General features: G+C 38.1%; 1 protein-coding gene across 3 annotated transcripts in view; it reads right to left on the bottom strand.

The window, feature by feature from the left end:
* Positions 1–19955, bottom strand: part of ARHGEF4 (Rho guanine nucleotide exchange factor 4) — a 95883-nt gene that overhangs the window by 33292 nt on the left and 42636 nt on the right. Inside the window, exons 2-4 of one of the 3 annotated variants that reach the window (XM_072407754.1) lie at positions 15691–19101; positions 13707–14006; positions 9279–9414 (exon numbers count right to left, since the gene is read on the bottom strand). In XM_072407754.1, the coding sequence (XP_072263855.1) occupies positions 9279–9414; positions 13707–14006; positions 15691–19101 (3847 nt within the window). Of the gene's footprint in view, positions 1–1541; positions 1811–9278; positions 9415–13706; positions 14007–15690; positions 19102–19955 lie in introns of those variants that run through there. The other 2 variants (XM_072407755.1, XM_072407756.1) reach the window with 2 other exon arrangements.

Here is a 19955-nt window from a genome sequence, read left to right on the forward strand (position 1 = left end):
GCAGGAGAAGGACCCCGGCCACATCCGCGGACCATGTCCCTCTTAAAGTTCCTAGGCTTAGGGAAAGGGGCGGGCTGTGTCCCTGAACATAACCATTCCACTCTCCAATCACAGGCTTCCATCAGCGATGGGAGAGTGGGCGGGGTTATGTCATAATGACGTCCCTATGTGGGAGGTTTCTCCCCCTTTAAGTGACACCCAGCTCCCTGCGTATGCGCAGTCAGGAGCCGGTGATTTTAGTGGTTTGAGGAACCGAAAATGTTAGTGACCACTGATCTATAATGCTGCTTGCAACGTTAAAAAAATTAAAATGCAGGGTTAACTCTGGAAAAATGCTAAAAATGTAGGAAAACGATTTATTTCAATGTTTTCCGGTGTTTATAAGCACTTGAAACGTAAACACGTTAAAAATGCGGGAAATTGCGGTACAGACATTTTCCAGTGTTTTAAAGGCAAGCTTTGAAAAGCTAATAAAAGTGCATGAAAACGCATAGAAAAACAGTGGATACGTTTACATGCGTTTTTAAAAATGTCTATGTAGACCCAGCCTTACATTGCTTGCTATAGATCAGTGATTTAGAAATTTGCAATGCCAAAATTAAGCCAAGCAGCCATCCTTTCACAAATAAGGTCAGAAATGTCGTCCCCTCATTCCTCCACCACTATTGTTGGAGTTTTTATAAACTACAACCATGTTTGCTGATCCTACTGAATCTAAGAAGATTGGCAGAAGATTGACAGAAGAAGCAAAGGGTCACCTCTGTCAAAGAATGACACCCTGTCCACTTTTATTACTATACCCAAAAGCAGAAGTGATGTGGAGGTCAGCTGGAGGATGGGCAGCTGATAAACTCTGCTGATTTCCACTGTGTCATCCACAAAATATGTTATCTTGAGTTTCATACATACTGAAATACTAATACAGAAAACCATGATATTCACCTACTACTGAAATAGCGTAGAAAACCCCACTAAGAAATCCATCTTAAAGAGTTTTAAATAAGCTTCTGTACGCACAACTGATCCCTTTAGCAGAAACCATTGGTGCCAAAGGACTAAAATACAGCAAAACCTCAGAGATCAGTAACCCAGAGCATCTAACAGCAGTGTACTGACATATGATTGACTGTCAGGGGTTGCTGCATGTTGCAAATCAAGTACACAGAATTTTTAAATAAATAATACAGAACCTTGATGCTGTCCCAACTTCTCTCTGGCATTTATTACAAAACTGTATCTCCCTAAATGTTTTCTGCCATTATATAACACACACTAACTTGCACAAGTCTGAAAGCATATCCAGTGTTACAATCACAAAACCATGACAATTTAGTTTCTAAAATCATGCTTTGCTTACAAACAAATTTAAAAGGTTAACAAAAACATAGATTTTTGGCTATAAATAACTTCTCACCACATTTGCCAGTCGGATGCATGCAGCTATTTTTGAATTGTTGCATTTTCTGTAACACACAGCTCAATATTAATATCATGCCTTGTCACAGCCTTGTAGGACAAGATGTACAAGCAATTCTCCTTACCAGAAGCAGACTGCAGGCTTTCCAGACTCCAATATCTAGACAGCAGACCTCTCATTCCAGCACCACCCCAACCAATGCAGCTACTACTGTCAGAATCTGAGCCTGAGCTCCCACTGCTATTGTGAGGGTTCATTGAAGCACTTGGGCATGGCTGTTGGGTCCTCATGTGGGTACACTGGCTGGCTGGGCAGCTGCAGAAGACAGGAGCCTCTTGTTGCTTCTCCCAGGCACTTGTACCTGGTAGTGCTGGCTGGATTGTGAGCTGCCTGGCGCTCCTTGTAGATTGCAACCTGACATCATAGGGGGCCTCTAGGGGGATTCTCCAATCATCAGCACAATCATTGCTCCAACTCACTTGTTACACATGGCCAAGTGCCACCACAATATCATAGCAACTGCTGCTAATGTACTTAGCTGGGTGCCTTTCACTTTGGGCTGCACAAGTGAATCATTCTGTTATCTGAAATATATAAGAGAAACCCTGCAGAGCCCAATATAATTCCTGTGGTGCATCCCATTTCATGTAAGCACTTGATTTGTTCCCTATGATTCATTTCGGAATTGGGAGATTTATGCATCTCTCACAAGTTAGAAAAGGATTACATTCTAATTAGTTTCTGCTTATTGATTTGTTTTTCTGTTGCAGAAAAAAAGAAGTAAATGCAAAGCTCCAGGACATTATCTGCATGGAGTTTGCATGGGTTTCCTCCTGTTTCATCCTACATACCAAAAACATGCAGATAGATTAATTGGACCTTAAAGTGGACCTAAACTTAACATTTTCACTTTACATTAAAGGGTGTTAAAAAAAAAAAAAATAAAAAAAAAGGCTGCAGCACTGTTTTTTAATCACTGTGGTGTAGAGCCCCCCGGGATGCGTGACGAATGGGTGCTTGGGCATGCGCAGAAGGGCAATTTGTCCACCAAGTGGAAAGAGATGCCAATCTCGCGCATGCGCAGTGCGAGATCGGGTGATGTAGCAAGAAGACGGATGAGAAGACTGAAGGACGTCACATGACTGGATCGAGGGAAGGTCCAGCGCCATCGAGGGATCTCCAGGAATAAAGGTAAGTGTATTTTTTTTATTTTCAGTTTAGTTACGCTTTAAAGACATACATAGCTATGGTAGGGACATTAGATTGGGAGCCCATTTGAGGGACATCTAATGACATAACTATAGACATTGTACAGCGTTGTGTAATATGTTGGTGCTATATAAATACTTAATAATAATATTAATATTATTATTAATCCTATTTTGATCTATAAAGCGTACCTAAACTCAGAATTTCTACTTTACATAAAAGAGTAGACAAGCCTTTTATTTAAAGAAAAAATTTTGTTAGTGTTTTTTATTTAAGTGCAACACCCTTTTTGAAAAAAAAAAGGGTGCAGCACCACCCCCTAATTGCCAATCGCCTAGGCCAGGGTCGGCAAATTCCGGCCTTTGGGCCAGATACAGCCTGGCTGGTAGTTTGTTCCCCAGGTTGCCGGCCGGGATTAGGCTGGAACAAACAACCGTAGCGGCATGCCGCTCTTGAGCATCCTCATGCTGTGGAAGGGATTTCCCTCTCCTCCGCAATGCATACGGAGGAGTGGGAATGTTCCCTATTTACCCCGGCGGCGGAAGTGTTAACGCCAGACGGGGTAAATAGGGAACTTTCCCTCTCCTCCATATGCATTGCGGAGGAGAGGGAATTCCCTTCAGGGGGCATTCCTGGTGGGGGCAGAGCCATTAGGGCGGGACTCGATAGAGAGTCCGGCCTAGTGTGCTCCTGCCCACCCTTGAAATGGCCTAGTGGCCAAAAAAGTTTGATGACCCCGGCCACTAGTTTGATAGACTGATCTGCGGGATTGAAGGTAAGTGTGATTTTATTGTTTTGGGTTAGTTTTGGGTTTACATCCACTTTAAGCATCAGTTTTAAAAAGTAATATATTTTATTCTCTTGTTTCAAGTTTGATTGCAAGTATCTGTACATGGTAAAAATAGTAAGTAATTAGACTTGTGAAAATGTCTGATCAGAACTGGGTGATAATTGGACTGTGTGCAGTTGATACAAGAAAGATAACCAAGTGTTTTCTAAAACTCAGAAGTGTTTATTATCTTACAAAGACACCCCTGAGATCAGGCAGATATATCATTTCTATGGACCAGTTTGCCCAATCTGGCAGAGAACCACAACAATCTCTAAAGCTTGGCCCACACCTTCAATTTCTGTTCCCTATAAAAATGATGGTTAGAGATCATTCAAGGATGACGATTGCTATACACGCAAGTTGTATGGCTTTTTGCAGAGACGTTCTGTTCTATGGAGAAGGGAGGGGAAGGATGAGCAGGAGTGACCCATCACAGGGACACAACAATAGAAATAACAGCAACATCCGCTGATTTCCTTAGAGATACAACAGGACGAATCACTAATGACCTCCTCCATGATGATGATGATGTCCGGGGACACCTATATACACATTAGATGTTCTCCCGAGAAAATCAGGAGGGAGAGATTGGGTCAACAAAAATATAAAGTGTGTGAATAAGTGTCACTCACACAAACGGGGTGCATAGAATGTTTGTATCACCTAAAGCTCTTTTAGGGGGCATTTGCTGTTTATGGCCAGGCTTTGTGGTTTTTTTAATAAAACATTTTTTACATTAGCACAGAAAACCACATATATCAGTTTTTCATTGTTTCAGCTTTTTACAGTTTTTTTTTTTTTTTGGGGGGGGGGAGTTTAAGGTGGATATCATGCAGTTAATATCAGTTTTTAGGTAACAAAACCCAGCAAAAAAAAAAAAAAACGCCATCCTTATATTCAAAGAACGTAGATAACCTTGTTGACGTGGTTATTAGTGGCTGATGCTTGCCAAAAGCTGCACCTTGTAGTTCTTTACTTGCCATTCAACCAGGCCACCCCAAAAACCATTTATGTGTACCGAGACATTAAAATGAATGGATTTTTCTCACATGATTGGTTAAAAAGAGGCATCAGCCCTAACTTGCAACTTTCAGGGCCCATGTAGATCTATGCGATGAAATAATAAACAAAAAGACCCTTTTTTGGCATACTATACTACTGTACATTGCTAATAAATGCTTAGCTACATTGCAAGTGCATTGCCTTAGTGTACCCGGGTGCTACTGAAAATAAATGGCTTTGCAACACATGTGTGGCAGCAAACCATACATTACCATTACTGTACACAGATATTTTAATAGACATTAGGCTTGTCAGTTGACTTGATTAAGATGTGGTAAGCCTGCCTATCTGTGCTAAAATTGTACATAGATAATGCACCCAGTGGTCAGAAATTCTCCCCAAGTGATAACAAGCTCTTCTAATTCTCAAAAGTCCTTGTTACTGAGCTGACATTAACTCCTTCCCGACCAGAGCATTGCAAATAATGAACAAACCCTTTGCTTCACTTGCTTCTGTAGGGCTGCATACTACCACAAGGGCTAAACCAAACTACTATTTGTAGGCATTAATAACAACAAAAGGGCTCATCATGGTATGTAGGAAATACATTTGTGGTTAAAATCTTCCTAACATAAAAATTAAGTATGGTCTTTTGTGTTAAAATAAATATATAGTAAACATAAGAAGTACATTTACTCAGGACATTCAAAGTATAATAATAGCTAGATATGTAGCAATGAGATTCAGTATACTAAACCAGATGGCAATAAACAGTTTTGGCATAAAAGAATTCATACTTTACACATATTTCATGCAAAGGAAATTGTCCATAAAAAGTATTTTAGGGGAACAAATAGCAGATAAAAAAAACTGAGCTCATAGAACGATGTGGAAAAATGAATTTGAAGAATTAAAATGCTGGTTATATGTACAGTCATTACAACCTTCTCTATGACATTTAGAGAAAAACAAACACAAGTCTCTGAAACATGACTATGATGTAGAAATATGAAGTAAAACATAAAAACACACACAAACATACACCCAATGTTTTTACTGAATAAAACAACAAAATGTATGGTAAGAATACTGTAACAAGAAGCAGTGTTGGTGTGCACTCATCAGAAATGTGTGTGGGTTGTATCTCATTGTTGGTGTCCTTGATGGGAGGTTACCTCCTACTGCAGTTTATCTTCCAAGATGCCAAGAAGCTATGACTGAGATGAATGCCGGCAATGTAGTATGAAAAGTGTGTTTTTGTGTTAGGTCAGTAGTATAGAATCTACCTGGTCACCTTGTAACTAAAATTGTCTATGACAATGCATCACAAAGGAGGTTACCATTTAAATAGCAGCAATCATTAATGAACTGGAGTAAGAATAAATAATCAATTTGGCACCATTGCAAACTAGTTGGGAATAGGTATCCTATCGTACATTTTTATTTTCAGTGAAACTTTGCTGATTGATGATAGCCATGTGGACTTTTTATGAAGTTAAATAAAGTTTTAAGTAACTATCCCTTGTAACAACTGTCAGACCTGCCAGACTGCTTGTTGGAATGGGTATATATGTAAGTAGTTTCTGATGTGTTTGCTTAGCAATAGATACAGCCAACATGGAGATAAAAAGGCTGATTTACAACAAGAACTGAGAATATTCACACAATGGTCTAAACAATCACAGCATCCAGTCATGTGAAAATCAAATTCTATTTTACTTACTGCACATGATTGGATGTCCCAGGTAAATGCTTACAGAATGTATTGTGTGAAAATTTTCAGCCTAGCTTATATTACATAACTATATAAAAGTGAACTAGTATAAATGATCACGGCCTCATTTGGCCTACAAATATGCTGCCTTGTTCTGCACTCCTCAGTCAGTTAGTCTAAAGCTACGTACACACTTCCAATTATTATCGTCGGAAAACGAACGACGAACGTTCCTGCACGATATATATGAACGATCGTATAGCACCGATCCCGCACATAGAGGTAACGACACGATCGTTCGTAGATATTGTACACACAATAGATACGATCGTTTAGGCGATAGAGGAACTATGTGCACGACAGGAAAGTGAACGGACGTTCGTTCATCACGCATGCTCTGAACATGGACGATCAACGAACGACCGTACACACGAACGATGTTCAACGATCGTCATCCGATCCGCCGGTCCGGTCGTTCGTTTCCAACAACTTTCCTCGTTCGTCGGCGTCGTTGGTTACTTTTTTACGAACTATTTTTTTGCCCAATCGATCGTTCGTCGTTCGATTGGAACGATAAAAATTGGAAGTGTGTACGCACCTTTAGTACAACACTAATGATACTGCAAGAGATGGAGGAAACAAAAAACTCAATTTTCCTGCTAAAGCAGTGGGCACCAACCTTTTGGTTGACGCGGACCACTAATTTCACGGACTCCAGTCCATGCATTCCCCCAGAGTGACGTCACGATACCAGAATCCCAACGCAGGCACCAGAGACACAACCCGCCCACCGTCCCGAGCCTTCTATCCGTACAGGTGACATGGTCTGCAGCTCTGACCGGTGCGCCCCCCCAAGCGGGGACCAGGAGAAGGACCCCGCTTGGGGGCACATCAGCCAGAGCCGTGTACTACCGGTTGGCGACCGCTGTACTAGAGGACACCTAGAGCCTCATTGAAGGCTACAATAGATTGGTGTCTGACCCTGCTAGCAGATCAGTACCAGATGTACAATATACTACTGAGTAATCTGTAAGGCTGGGTGGGAGCTTAGTGATAACCATAGCAGTTGCTATAGAACCCTAAGGCAAGGTTGGTGGGGGCTTGTGAAGCTTCAAATAGATTGTTTCCTTTTTTTTAATAAGTTTTCCCCACACTTAAGGCTTACCTATACTAAGAATTTTCACTTTACATCTTTACATAAAAGGGTGGAGAACCCTTTTATGTAAGGTAAAAATTCAGTTTTTTTTTTTTTTTAGGTGCAACACCTTTTTTTTTTAAAGAAAAAGGGTGCAGCACCGCGCCCTAATTCTCGGCCGCCTAGGCGGTCGAGAATGAATGGGAGTGCAAAGCCACCTGACAGGCCTGAAGTACGTATCCTGGGATGCTTTGCCCTCCCATTCATTCTTGACTGCCCCCTTGATTCTCGATGGCCTGTAGTACGTATCCTGGGATGCTTTGCCCTCCCATTCATTCTCGACTGCCCCCTTGATTCTTGATCGCCTACGTCACGCATTCCAGAAGACTCTTGGCTGCTCCTTCTGTGCAAGCCTGAGCATCTCAGGCATGTGCAAAAGGAAGCCTTTCATCAACAGGTAAAAAAATTGCCGATCCCACGAATGCGCAGTGAGTTAGGCAAGTTTTTTCACAATCTACGTCACCCCATCACACGCCTGCACAGTGTAATGCACACACACTGCAACGGGGGTGCCTGGCGCTCCTTCTGCGCCGGGCTGAATATGGATACCGGGACGACGCGGGACCAGATGAAAGAAACCTCCCGACGGGCAAACTAATCCGCGTGATTAAAGGAAAGTGTGATTTTATTGCTTTGGGTGAGGTTTGGGTTTACTTCCACTTTAAGGTTGGAAATTATGTAGGCCCAGAAGAATGAAATTTGGTCTACTTTCTGTGACTTTTTTACTTACCCACCCTTTCATGTGTAGTCCTGATACAAAATCTAATCACTTGACTGGGGTATTAAGGGGGCCCATTCAAATTTCACTTCGGGGCCCTGTAATTATTAGTAAAACCTTTCCAGTACACTATTCCGGCATCAAAGGGACAAATGGTTATAATAAAGACCCAGCTGGCTTGTACGGCTATTTATTATTATTATTATTATTATTATTATTATTATTAAACAGGATTTATATAGTGCCAACATATTACGCAGCGCTGTACATTAAATAGGGATTGCAAATGACAGACTAATACAGACAGTGATACAGGAGGAGAGGACCCTGCCCCGAAGAGCTTACAATCTAGTAGTTTTTTAGTAAGGCAGACTGAAACTTTTTATTATTCACAATAATGAGTTACTAACAGTAAGGAATATAACAGAAAGGTAGCTGTGTGCAGCTCTGCCATCCTAGGCCATGGCCTGTATTAGCTATGCAAAAATCTGTCTCTCTGCATGCCACAGCTCCTTGTAAACCTGAATTCCTTTTATACACTGGACATTCCAGCTATGAAACATAATCCATGGATGTGAGGAAAGAATAAATATACGTACTATTACAATGAAACATGATGCGAAGTGCATCATTATCATCAACATAACATAAACAGTTTACATTACAAATACCTACGTGAAATATAAATAAAGATTGCAGACACATTATGTGACAATGATTAGGAAGTGATAAGAAGATATGTAAAGCATTTAGGAATGCTAAGTGAACTGGGACTTTGAAAACAACATTTTGGTAATAATGTTGGCAATATATTAGTCTATTGGTGCAGGGCCAGATAAATAATCAATATCTTAATAATTTAGACAACTTATCAAGAATAATTCATTCGATCAGCTCATTGAACATTTAGCATTCCCTAATCAGCCAGACAATTGGCTGGTGGTTGTGAGTGTGGGATAGGACATAGGTGAACTCATCCTTTGCCTTACAACCATAAAGGTGTTGGTGGGGAGTAAAACTTTTATAAGAAGCATCAACCACAGGAGGAAGTAGAGGAAGGTGGGCTAAATAAAAGTTGAGCTATTTTAGGCCCAGTACACATCTTGCTTGTATTACTAAAGTGGTAATACAAATTATATTATTAATAGTAAAACAAAATATTTGTAAGTATAAGTAGGTATATGTACTTACCCGGAAATGTGACCCGTCTGCTACAGCCCACGAGATCTAGCCTGGTTGGTGTGCTTTGGGAAAACGCATGCAGCTTCAATGGGAGGAAGCGGAATATTTCATATGGTATTGTGGACTTACTTCCATTCATTCTTACCTAAGAAGAAAAACAAGAGTAAGGCTTTCCTCTAATTCCACTCTTTAGACTATGGCATGCCAACATGGAGAGTGTCAAAAAAATCATGGTACTGTGTTAAATGTTAGTTGATTGGAAAGAAATATTTGTTATATAATATAACTAACAAGAAATCAGAAAAAAAATGATTAGTGGTAATCTGTGAAGAACAAGAGTTGGTAAAAGAAGAAACTGCCTTACTGTTACATATTCTACAAGTGTCTCATAAAGATTATTCAATAACATTGTTCAGAGAACAATGTGCAATTACTGAAGCAACCAATCAGGCTGCAGATACCATCAATTTGTTAAGTATATTGTAATAATATCTTGTATTGGTTGTGATGGGATATTGTGCTTTTTACATTGATCGTTCCTGATTACATCACAATGAAGGGATGTATATTTTAAAGAGAGCCCCATGCAAAAAATGTTGCAGTCCTGTGTTGACACTCTTCCAGGTCCTGTTTACATGGTGACATCTACTTTGAGTCTGTGTCAGACATTTGTAGGCTGCTATAGTGCATTGAACAAGCATAACTGTCCATTTCACCTACTGTATATTGTAACAATTGGCCTACAACCCCTACTGCTTTGTACTAACATTTCTGGCATCATTAGCACCATACATTTCCAGTCTCTCAGATGCACTAATGCTAAAGTAGTTATGTCTCATACAGCAGGACATATGTTCAGTACTAAAATATTATTATTAATATTATTATTATTAATAATATTGTTATTAATAATATTAATAATAATAATAATAAACAGAATTTATATAGCGCCAACAGTGCTGTACATTAAATAACCACCCTTCTCTCTGTTCTATATTATATTAGCCACCAAATTTTACAAGTAAACAATATCAACAAATCTCTTGTGTGTCTTAATGTATATCCATTGGATATAGCAGTGATATTAAAAACTTTCTGTTGTTAACATCAGTGCTATATTCAAATGCATAAGGGCTATTTATAAATTAGTGAATCTGAAATTCACCAAACATTTCATGGTAGAAAACCATTGGCTTTCAATGGCAGTAATTGATTCCCTACCAGAGAATGTTTTGGTGAATGTCAAATTCACTGCTTTATAAATAGACCCCTTAATATCTATTTACACCTATAAATATACAGTAAAACATCTCAACAATGCATTGTAAGACATTATGTGCATGTACATTTATTTTAACGCTTTCTGAAAAGTGGGAGTGAAACAAATAAAATATAAATTTGTCATAATAAACATGCACAAAAATGTGAAAAATTCACAATGTTTTTGTGCATTTACCAATTATTGCAGTAGACTTGCTTAACAATCAACATTACGTGTTCTATTTCGTGCTAAGCTGCAGTCTAGCCTCGCAGGAATGAATGGAATGTCTACATGAAAAGCATTTTCTTGCAGTAAAATATATACAATTTGCTGTGTGCAAATGGTGTGAACATACCCCAAACATTGTGTGCATCTTTGTACTTAAGTGTGCTTGTATAAATTGAATATTCCCTATACAGATGCAGTGATCTCTTTTTGCTTGTACATAACAGGATTTTCATAGGTTACACCAGGATTATATGGATGCATTAAGGATCACTATTTCTTTAGGGAGCAATAGAGGCCTTGTCAGAGTAATAATCCTTCTTAGAACAGTTATCCCCACTGCAGGAACTTGCATATGCATGTTCAGGTTATTTATGGAAAATTGGCTTTATCTCTATATTTACTGGCCATCTAATATGTAGAATTAATCGATGATCAAGTCTGCCGTGCTGAAGTTCAGCAAAACCCAACCTGGCAGAAATTGAAATGAAACCTCTGGCTGCCTGCTAGGGCCATCAGCAGAATGTTTCCTTGGTTAGGGTTTAGAAAGCAACCTTTTTCAGTGTTCCATGAACTCACCATAAGTACTACAGAACTTGTTCTCTGCAAAGCACCAGGAGATAAACATTATAATTTGTAGCACCTAATGTAATATGTCAATCCATCCTCAATGTGAACAAGTTACAAACTTGGAAAATTCAACCTGAGCATACAGTATAAAGAAAAATGCACACGTAGATGTTACTTTCAGTTGGAACAGTAAGTAGATCCAGGAATAACGGCAGCTAAAGTTACATACAAATCTCAACTGTGTATGAATCAAGAACAATACTTCTTCCCACCATCTAAGCATCCCTAAAGGACCTTTAATGTGTTACGTGAATGTAACCTCTACTGCATTTTTCTATCACTTGCACAGTTGGTATTTTTCAGTTTTAGGAAAAGCTTTAGGAAAGCTTTACTTTAAAGTAGGACCATGGCCAGGCTACAGACATTTAAATATTACATCGTTCTATTAAGCAGTAGATAGCATTCTCGGCCACTGCAGCTGCAGATACTGTGGGGCAACTAATCCTTGAAGACTACAGTGAAAAAGTTTCCCTGTTCATTTTATCTTGGTGGCTTGTTTTTCTCCCTCCTCCTACAACAGTTATATCACCTTTCTTGGATAAATTTCTCCAGTGTCTACAGCTCCAGCAACGGCTTATTTTAATGTTTTATTTACTGCCTAATAGGAAAATGTAAGAATGTAAACGTACACAGCCTGATTACACCTCCACTTTAAGATGACAAGGATACATATATTTCGACTGAAAGTTCAGCCAAGTATATAAAATACAACTTCAAAAGCCACATTCCACCACCACCACCACCGCTGCATGGGAAAACTATGTGAATAGTTCATCTTTACAACAAGATGTAACTTTAGTGAACCATCATGGAATGTGAAAAGCTTCTTGTGCCACCCAAGAGAGAGAACAGAAATAGTGAAACTTTGTAGGTTTCACTAAAATAAAAAAACTATAAAATATTGGCTGTTTATGTCTGAGGTATTATGATTTATCGGTAGCAATTACAGCAGAAACCTCAAATTACATTACTACTCATTTGGATATTTCTTTTATATTTTGGGCCAGTTATTCTGTATGGAAAAATCCCTTCAATAACTTTTCCAAGAACTGAATGACTGGAACTGGCATATTTTTTTCCACTGACACTGTTGAGCAATAGTTATTGAACTACCCTTTTAAAATAGTAGTGAATTTATTACTGATGTTAGTATAGTGTTTTGGTAAAAGGAACTTCTGTGGGGTACAATATGGAGGGTGTGAACTTGAAGCTGCTCCCCTCTCCTGCTGAGTCACTGGGCCTGATTTATTAAACTTCTCCAAGGCTGGGGAGGATACACTTTTATCAGTGAAGCTGGGTGATCCAGCAAACCTGGAATAGGTCTGGTCCAGGATTCAAAACAGATCAGCAAATAGCAAAATCCCTTGAAGGAATCCATTCCAGGTTTGCTGGATCACCCAGCTTCACTGATAAAATTGTATCCTCTCCAGCATATGGGAGCTTTATTTAATTTAATAAATCAGGCCCACTGATCCAAAACCATCAAATGTTTATCAGGAGTCCCGACACCACAGCTGAGGATGCCAATCCAACTGAGGAAGCCAACAATAAAGTATCACTATGTGTGATTCTACATTACTTTTACAACCTTCTTAATCACAATCTTAAACAATTTCGGTGGAAAGGTTTTTTAACAAGTTTTAACATGTTTATGGACTTCATGACATAATTCTTTTGTACGTAAACATATTTACTTCAAGCTTACAAACTGTACGTTGTAGCCGCCTGTAGCTATAGTATTTTCCAACCAGTTCAATGGATCCATTTCAGAAAACCTAGATGTGTTGGATGCACTAGCTTATTCTTCACACCTCACTGCAAATTACGTGCAGTCTACGTGCTATAGTATGAACAAAAATCAGGCTCGATTATTGTTGGGCATCTTTCTCCCTGTATTCTTTACGTTACTATTTTGCACTAAGCATGAGCCCTATTTTCCATGGGAGTTTTTTTATTCTGCACCTAAACTTTCATTCTAGGCCAGGTTTGCAGGTCTGAAAGCTGTATATGGCAATAAAGAAAATACAGATCATCTGTATGCTATCATTCTCTAATATAGAACCATTATTTTAAATATTTAGTTGTTATAAGAGCCATAAAAAAGTTTATTAGCATTTGAATATCAGGACAGCTGTAAGCCCCACCTCTTTATGGACCTCACCCTGATATACTCATCTAAAAATATATTTTAGCTGAGAAAGTCTATATCTTGAAAGCAGGTACAATATGAAAATGTGCATTTGCCAAAGAATGGAAAGAACATGCAAAGATAGGAGAGTAATGGCAAGAGGACAGAGCAAGAGGATGGATGTCATTCTTACTTGTGTGTTCTTCATTTGGTTCTTTGCTGGAATAGAGATTCCTGACTTGTTTACATTCATTGACTGCTTTGTCTGATTTACCCAAAGGTCATCACAGCTGAAGCTCCTGTAGAGTGACTGAGTCTTTCTTTTCTCTGAATCCTTCCTGCACCCAGCAGAGGCCAACAAGGGTATAGTGGATGTTTTACTGGTTGTGTCGGTGTTTGGGAAAGTAAAAACCAGCATCTCAGAGGTCTTCCTTTTCTGGAGTATTTTCTCTCTTTGCACCTTTATAGCTGTTACTTGATTTGGTCTATTCTCCTGTTTTTATTAGTATTAAGTAAAAATGGTGTAAGATCAAGTCATGATGGCACTCACCTCAATTATGTTAACGTGGAAGTCAAGGGATTGTCTTAAATCTGCAGCAACCTTAATGCCTAAACATTTACAATATTACTTTGCAACTGAAACTGTTCATATCAGGCAATGAAGTTTGTTGCCAACTTCACAAACTAATTCTAAAAGTTGTTGAGTACTCCTACCACTTTTGGTGCCACCTTGGCTCAGAGGGTTTATTAGAGGCAGGACACTAGTGAAATGTTTTTTTACAGGCATAATATACAGAGACACAATGATTGAGAAATAACCCATGCTGAATCCCCTTTATGGCCTATTTAGAACTTTGTCTAATTACTATCCATGTTATTGTAATGAACTCCTATGCCATCTACTGGTAGTTTGAACATAAGTCTCACACTGGATTCACCCTGTCCTGGAAGATTACAGTATACAGTGTCTTCAAGCCATAATATTGCCATGTGGTTTACAAGTAAAAAAAAATGCACTAAAACTGTTTATCTAAACAGCAATAGTGTTAACAGATAATTCAGATAAAATGTATCAATACATTCCAAAAACTTGTAATGGATTGTCCTGAAGATGTTCTAATGCTGCATCATCACTATTCTTACTAGTCTTATGACAGAGAACCATTATGTAGGGACTGATTTACTAAAGATTTGGCTGTTCACTTGGCAAAGTGATCATAACTCCACAAGGGATAAATCACTTACTATAGTGAATGTAGTAAATACTGCTTGTACATGAACAGATAGATGCAGTCAGCAAAACTTCCCCTCATTTTCTAAGTTAGGTGAATAATAATTTGCTAAGTGATTTTCAGTCTAGTTAGAACAGCATTTAAACCCAAATTTCTAAAAATTGTTTTTGGCCTTGTTTAGGCAGCATGAGAGTGTTATGAGTCTAATATTCAAAAATGAACCTAACTTTCAGCTAAAGTCACTGGTTGAGAATCAATTTACTGCATTAAAACGCATGAATATTACTGAATGTCAGATTCACTGGTTAATAAATGGACTGCCCCATATATATGTATATATATATATATTTTATTTTAAATCAAGTGAGACCTTGCTTGCTGGGCTTCAAGTGAAACTACTTCTCTACTCATTCTGTGATTAAAGCCATGATAGAGCAATTATTATCAGCTTTGGAATTTATTGTTCCCCACTTTCAGTCCCAATGACAATGGTCACCAGAACCGAGAGAGTAAATCTCCTTAGAAGGACAGCTATAAAAACCTAACAAATGTTTTAACCTCTTCTTATTATATAGAATATTATTTAAAAAAAGTTATTTAAGGTTTGCTTTATTTTGGTGGACTCATCTCATCTTATCTCATCTTGGTTCTCATCCCCCCCCCCCCTCATTATGTTTTTTATTTGGTATTGTAAAACTGCATTTGAAAAATACAATAAAAATCTTTGAAATAAAGATATACTTTACTGAATAGTTTGCTGATTACGATGACCGCGGTCATTGCAACTGAAACTGAAAGAAATGCTTTTTTCACACCAGCTAATCAGAAATTATTAAAGTAACTTTAAAAAAAAGTAACTTTTTAAAAAAACGCTGGATCATAAATCCTGTCATATTTTAATATTTTTCTTCTACAGCAAACTCTTAGCAAATAGCAGGTACTTACTTCATCACGTAGTATGTCACTTGTTGAAGAAGCAGTATATATGCTAGCCTGAGATTGACTACTGATGCCACTGTCCTCTTTCTGGAACTCATTTTCTAAAGAGCTCAGTGGCCAAGGCTTAAACACTGTGGATGATTCTTGTGAGTCCAAATAACTCTCCAGTGGAGAACAGTTTCCGAGAGAAGTCGTGGAAGTAGCACTGGCCCTGGAATTACGCAAACTTTTACGTTGATAACTAGGCCACTGGCTCTGTGGTTTTGGGCTCATTGGTCGACAAGGCATGGAGTTTAGTTCAGAATTGGAGAATATGTTGGAATAGGAAGTAGTGGGTGAATGCTTGCTTAATAAAAGCTGCTCAGTTGTGTTTGCTTGATCAAATGAAGTTCTTGGATTTGTGCCACACTTTTGGGGGCTTCTTTTTTCTACATAATTAGTCCTAAGGTTTGGAGAGTTTGTAGTTGTATCTTTGTCATTGTTAGATTCTGTGCAGGCATCTTCCTTAATTTCAGAAGGAGAGCTGCTAAGCAGGTCTGGAACGACTGATGAGTTTTCATGACCAGGTTCCAGTTTCTCCCTAGATGGTTTTCTTGGTTTGTTTGGACTAATGGCCTGTGTTGACAAATTTTGAACACTAAGTCTTTTAAGCGAGTCTCTTTCCTTGGTTTTTCGTATGGCTCTCCAAGACATTTGATGAGCTCTGATCTTTTTCTTTTCTTCTTTGTTTTCAGGGTCTGTTTGTTGAGTCACATTTTCTTTTTCTAGATTTTTAAAGTCAAATAGACTGGAGAAAGATTTATGAGCCCAAGACAACCTTTCTTTTAACCCTCTACCCTCTACATTTTTATTGCTCTTTATGTCATTGTTTTCAGTCTGAGGCTTGGGTGGCTCATTGTTTTGTGGTTTCTCAAAGGGTTCTGGAATACTGACATTTGATACATTGCATCTCAGTCTAGAAAAATTATCTATATCTATTCTTCCAGGTCCAGAGGCCTTTCGCATACTTCTATTGTACAGAAAACTACCTTCAAAGAGATCATCATCAGACACATCAGAATTATGTTCATCTTTGCATAAATTCTCTATCTGTCTACTTTTTAAAATTGGAGGTTTAAGAGATTGCACAGGATTGCATTCTGTGTTGCTTTTTGTCTCTGCTGATCTAACACTATCATTTGTATCCGTGCTATTTTCAGGTTTGATGGATTCAGAGCCTTCTTCTGGTATCTCAGAAACAGGAGACAAAACTGAATGCTCACTGCTTATATGTTTTATTGTATCATATTCCACTTTTACACTGTTCATAGATTGCTCAACCTTTTCACAACTATCTTCATTTTCAGTGCAATTAGATCTAATAGAATTGTTTTCATTAGGATGTGACCTGACATCAGAAGACACGTTCATATTCTCTGTTCTTCCTGTTTTTCCAGAACTGGATGCTTGTGTAGGAGACAATGTATCCTCCATATTACTCTCTGTATGAGATGAGTCATGACATTCCTTTTCATCATCAAGATCGTCATCAGAGAAACTGAATTCTAGATGATCTGAACAGTCTGAACTCTCCTCACTATACAAACATGGAGGAGCATTTGGGGAAACTGTACGGTCCACACTTGATTGTTCTTCTGCCTCATTTTCCTCGAGTGACCCTGTGTTTTCTCTCTCAAGTATAAGAGGGCTGTTTTCTGCCACACAAGGTCCATTAGGTGAAACAATAAGGTCCACAGTAGACTGTCTATCTAAATGAGTCTCCTGGATTATCTCCATGTTTTTTTCTTCAAACCTAACAGAAGTATAATTTTCTGTGGAAAGCCCATCTAACTTCTTATCCCACTGTTGATCTTTTTTATCTTGGCTTGTTTGTAAAACTTCCTGATCTTCATCAGTCACATGTAAGCCTTTCATATCTGTATGTCCTTCAATAAAATTATTGTCCTCTTTTTTGTTTTCTGTGTAGGTTAAATTTATATTTTCCAGTGCATTTTTGTCTACATCTCTTTTGGAACAGTCCTGAATAAATGTTTGACTATTATCATGTAAACGATTTGTTTGGGAATGAAATGTTTCTGTACATTGTTCTTTAACAGGTTTGATATCTTCAAGTTTGTTTCGTGTTGCCTGGGCACCTGTTCTTTGAATAGATATTATTATAAGAGGAGGTCTATTGGAGGAATCAGTAACTGTGTTATCGAGTTCAGATTTTGTTCCTGATATTTTGTATTCTTTTCCATTACCATTATTCAGTGCTTTGTCAGTGTCATGTGTTTTATGGTTATGTTGAGGCACAATGGGTTTTGTTATTTCTGTCTCTGAAGAATTATATTGATAGGCTACTGTTTTTTTTACATTTCGAATGATATTTTCACATATATCAGCACCATAACCTGATTCGGCACCACTCTCCTTTGTGGAACCAACATGTATTGTGTCTTCTGTATGTCTGAGAACCGTCTCTTGTTGTGTCCAGTGACATGAATAGCTGGTATTCCAGTCTTTTGAGGAAGGGATGTGCTCTTGACAATTATCCTCCTGAGCTTGAATCTCTTCTTCCGTTGACGTCCTCATTAAAATTACATTACATTGATCAAGACATGTAGAAGGTGTATTCAGATTAAGATTTTCTGTAGAGAAAGACTTTGTAATTGCACTTGTTTCCTCATGTCTTGTGTCATTATTATTATTGTGTGCTATTGGACTTGTGATATGGTAAGAAGTGGTTTTAAAATAAATATTAGGAAGGCTTTGATGATATTCACATAAATAGGCAATTGTTGAAGTATCTGATCTTACACAGGACAGGCAGCCTTCTGATAGCGATATGCAGTTTACTCCTTTTTGTTTAGCTGCAGCACTTTCTAAACAACTTTGTGTGTCTGTCCTTTTTGCTCTATCATCTTGCAGATCATTTACAAGTAGATTATTGTTCTCTGTATCACTTCTACAATTTAGATCTGAGAATAGAAAATCATTCCTTAAGCTCAGTTCCTTATCTGTGTCCTCTGTGTTGTAAAGATCAGATGTAAGACTTTTCTGGGATAGAAAGATTTGTGTTGGTGAACAGAAAGGCAAATTTGACTGATCCTTATGGCTGCAGAGAGTGTCTTTTGAGAAATATATGTTTGAATTAATGCAACTCTGAATATCAGAATACACAGACTTGTTTTTCTCCAGAAGAAGACAGTCAGATCTTCTGTTCAGTTCATCTGTAGTGTCACTGCAGACTGAGTCAATGTCCGATACACTTTCAAAAACTTCACTTTTTAATTCAGATGGACTTTCACTGAAGCACGACCTAGTTTCAAAATAATCTTCATCTTGGTCTAGACTGCACCCAGGCTCACAGTGTTGAGCATCAGAGTCTTCATTAGGTTCAAGCTTGTTGTCCAAATCTTCAGCTATGTCGGGACTCTGTAACAAGAAATTATGATATTGTAAATTCTTAAAATAAATAACTAAATCAAAGTATTCTTTAAAGAAATCAATATGATAGAAGATAAATGTTTCAAATTTACCTAAAAATTTGATAAACATTATTAAAAAACGATTAACTTTTCTGTTCTGTGATGGTTTAAGCTATGGTAGAAAACCCTGGATTGTCCCTCATTTTACTACTAGCAGCTAGAGGTGGCCAGGTCTTCTTTTAGATAAAAAATTTTGCAGTTTATTATTTTTTTCTCAGCATGATCTGCATTTTGGTAAAAATAAGCTTTTAAGTAGTAAACTCTGTTATAAGGTGCACTTGAATTGATCATGAAACAGCTGTATTTATCTAAATATCAAAAAGTTGTTTTCAGTCTGTAGCTTTCCTTAAAATCTATAGTGATCCTGCCTTTATCAGCTATTGGCCCTGGAGGTTTATTATAAAATTAAACTATATCTTCCTTTATATTGTCTCCTTTTATAGTAATTATTTATTATGTGGCTGTACTTAGTAACACTCTGCAAACTTAAAGAAACCAGTGGATACATTGAAAGCTACTGTTCTAGCCCTAAAATACATCTGAATAGCAAGTGGGGTCTGTCCTCTTAAAGTGATATTTTATTCTTATTTTAGATATCTAGCGTGATATAACACTTATACCTGTTAGGGACCTATGTTAGTCATAGGCAGAGACAGATTCCCATCTTAAGAGCCTGTAGGCGCACAGCCTTTGGTCCTCAATGCAGCACAGCCCCCCTAAATTGAACGTTTGTACTTTAAAATGCCTTTCAATCAATCTCAAATTGAAAAGATTGTTTTTGACAAAAACACCTATCTTCAA

This window comes from Pyxicephalus adspersus, chromosome 4 (assembly GCF_032062135.1).
Source record: "Pyxicephalus adspersus chromosome 4, UCB_Pads_2.0, whole genome shotgun sequence".
Lineage (NCBI taxonomy): Eukaryota > Metazoa > Chordata > Amphibia > Anura > Pyxicephalidae > Pyxicephalus > Pyxicephalus adspersus.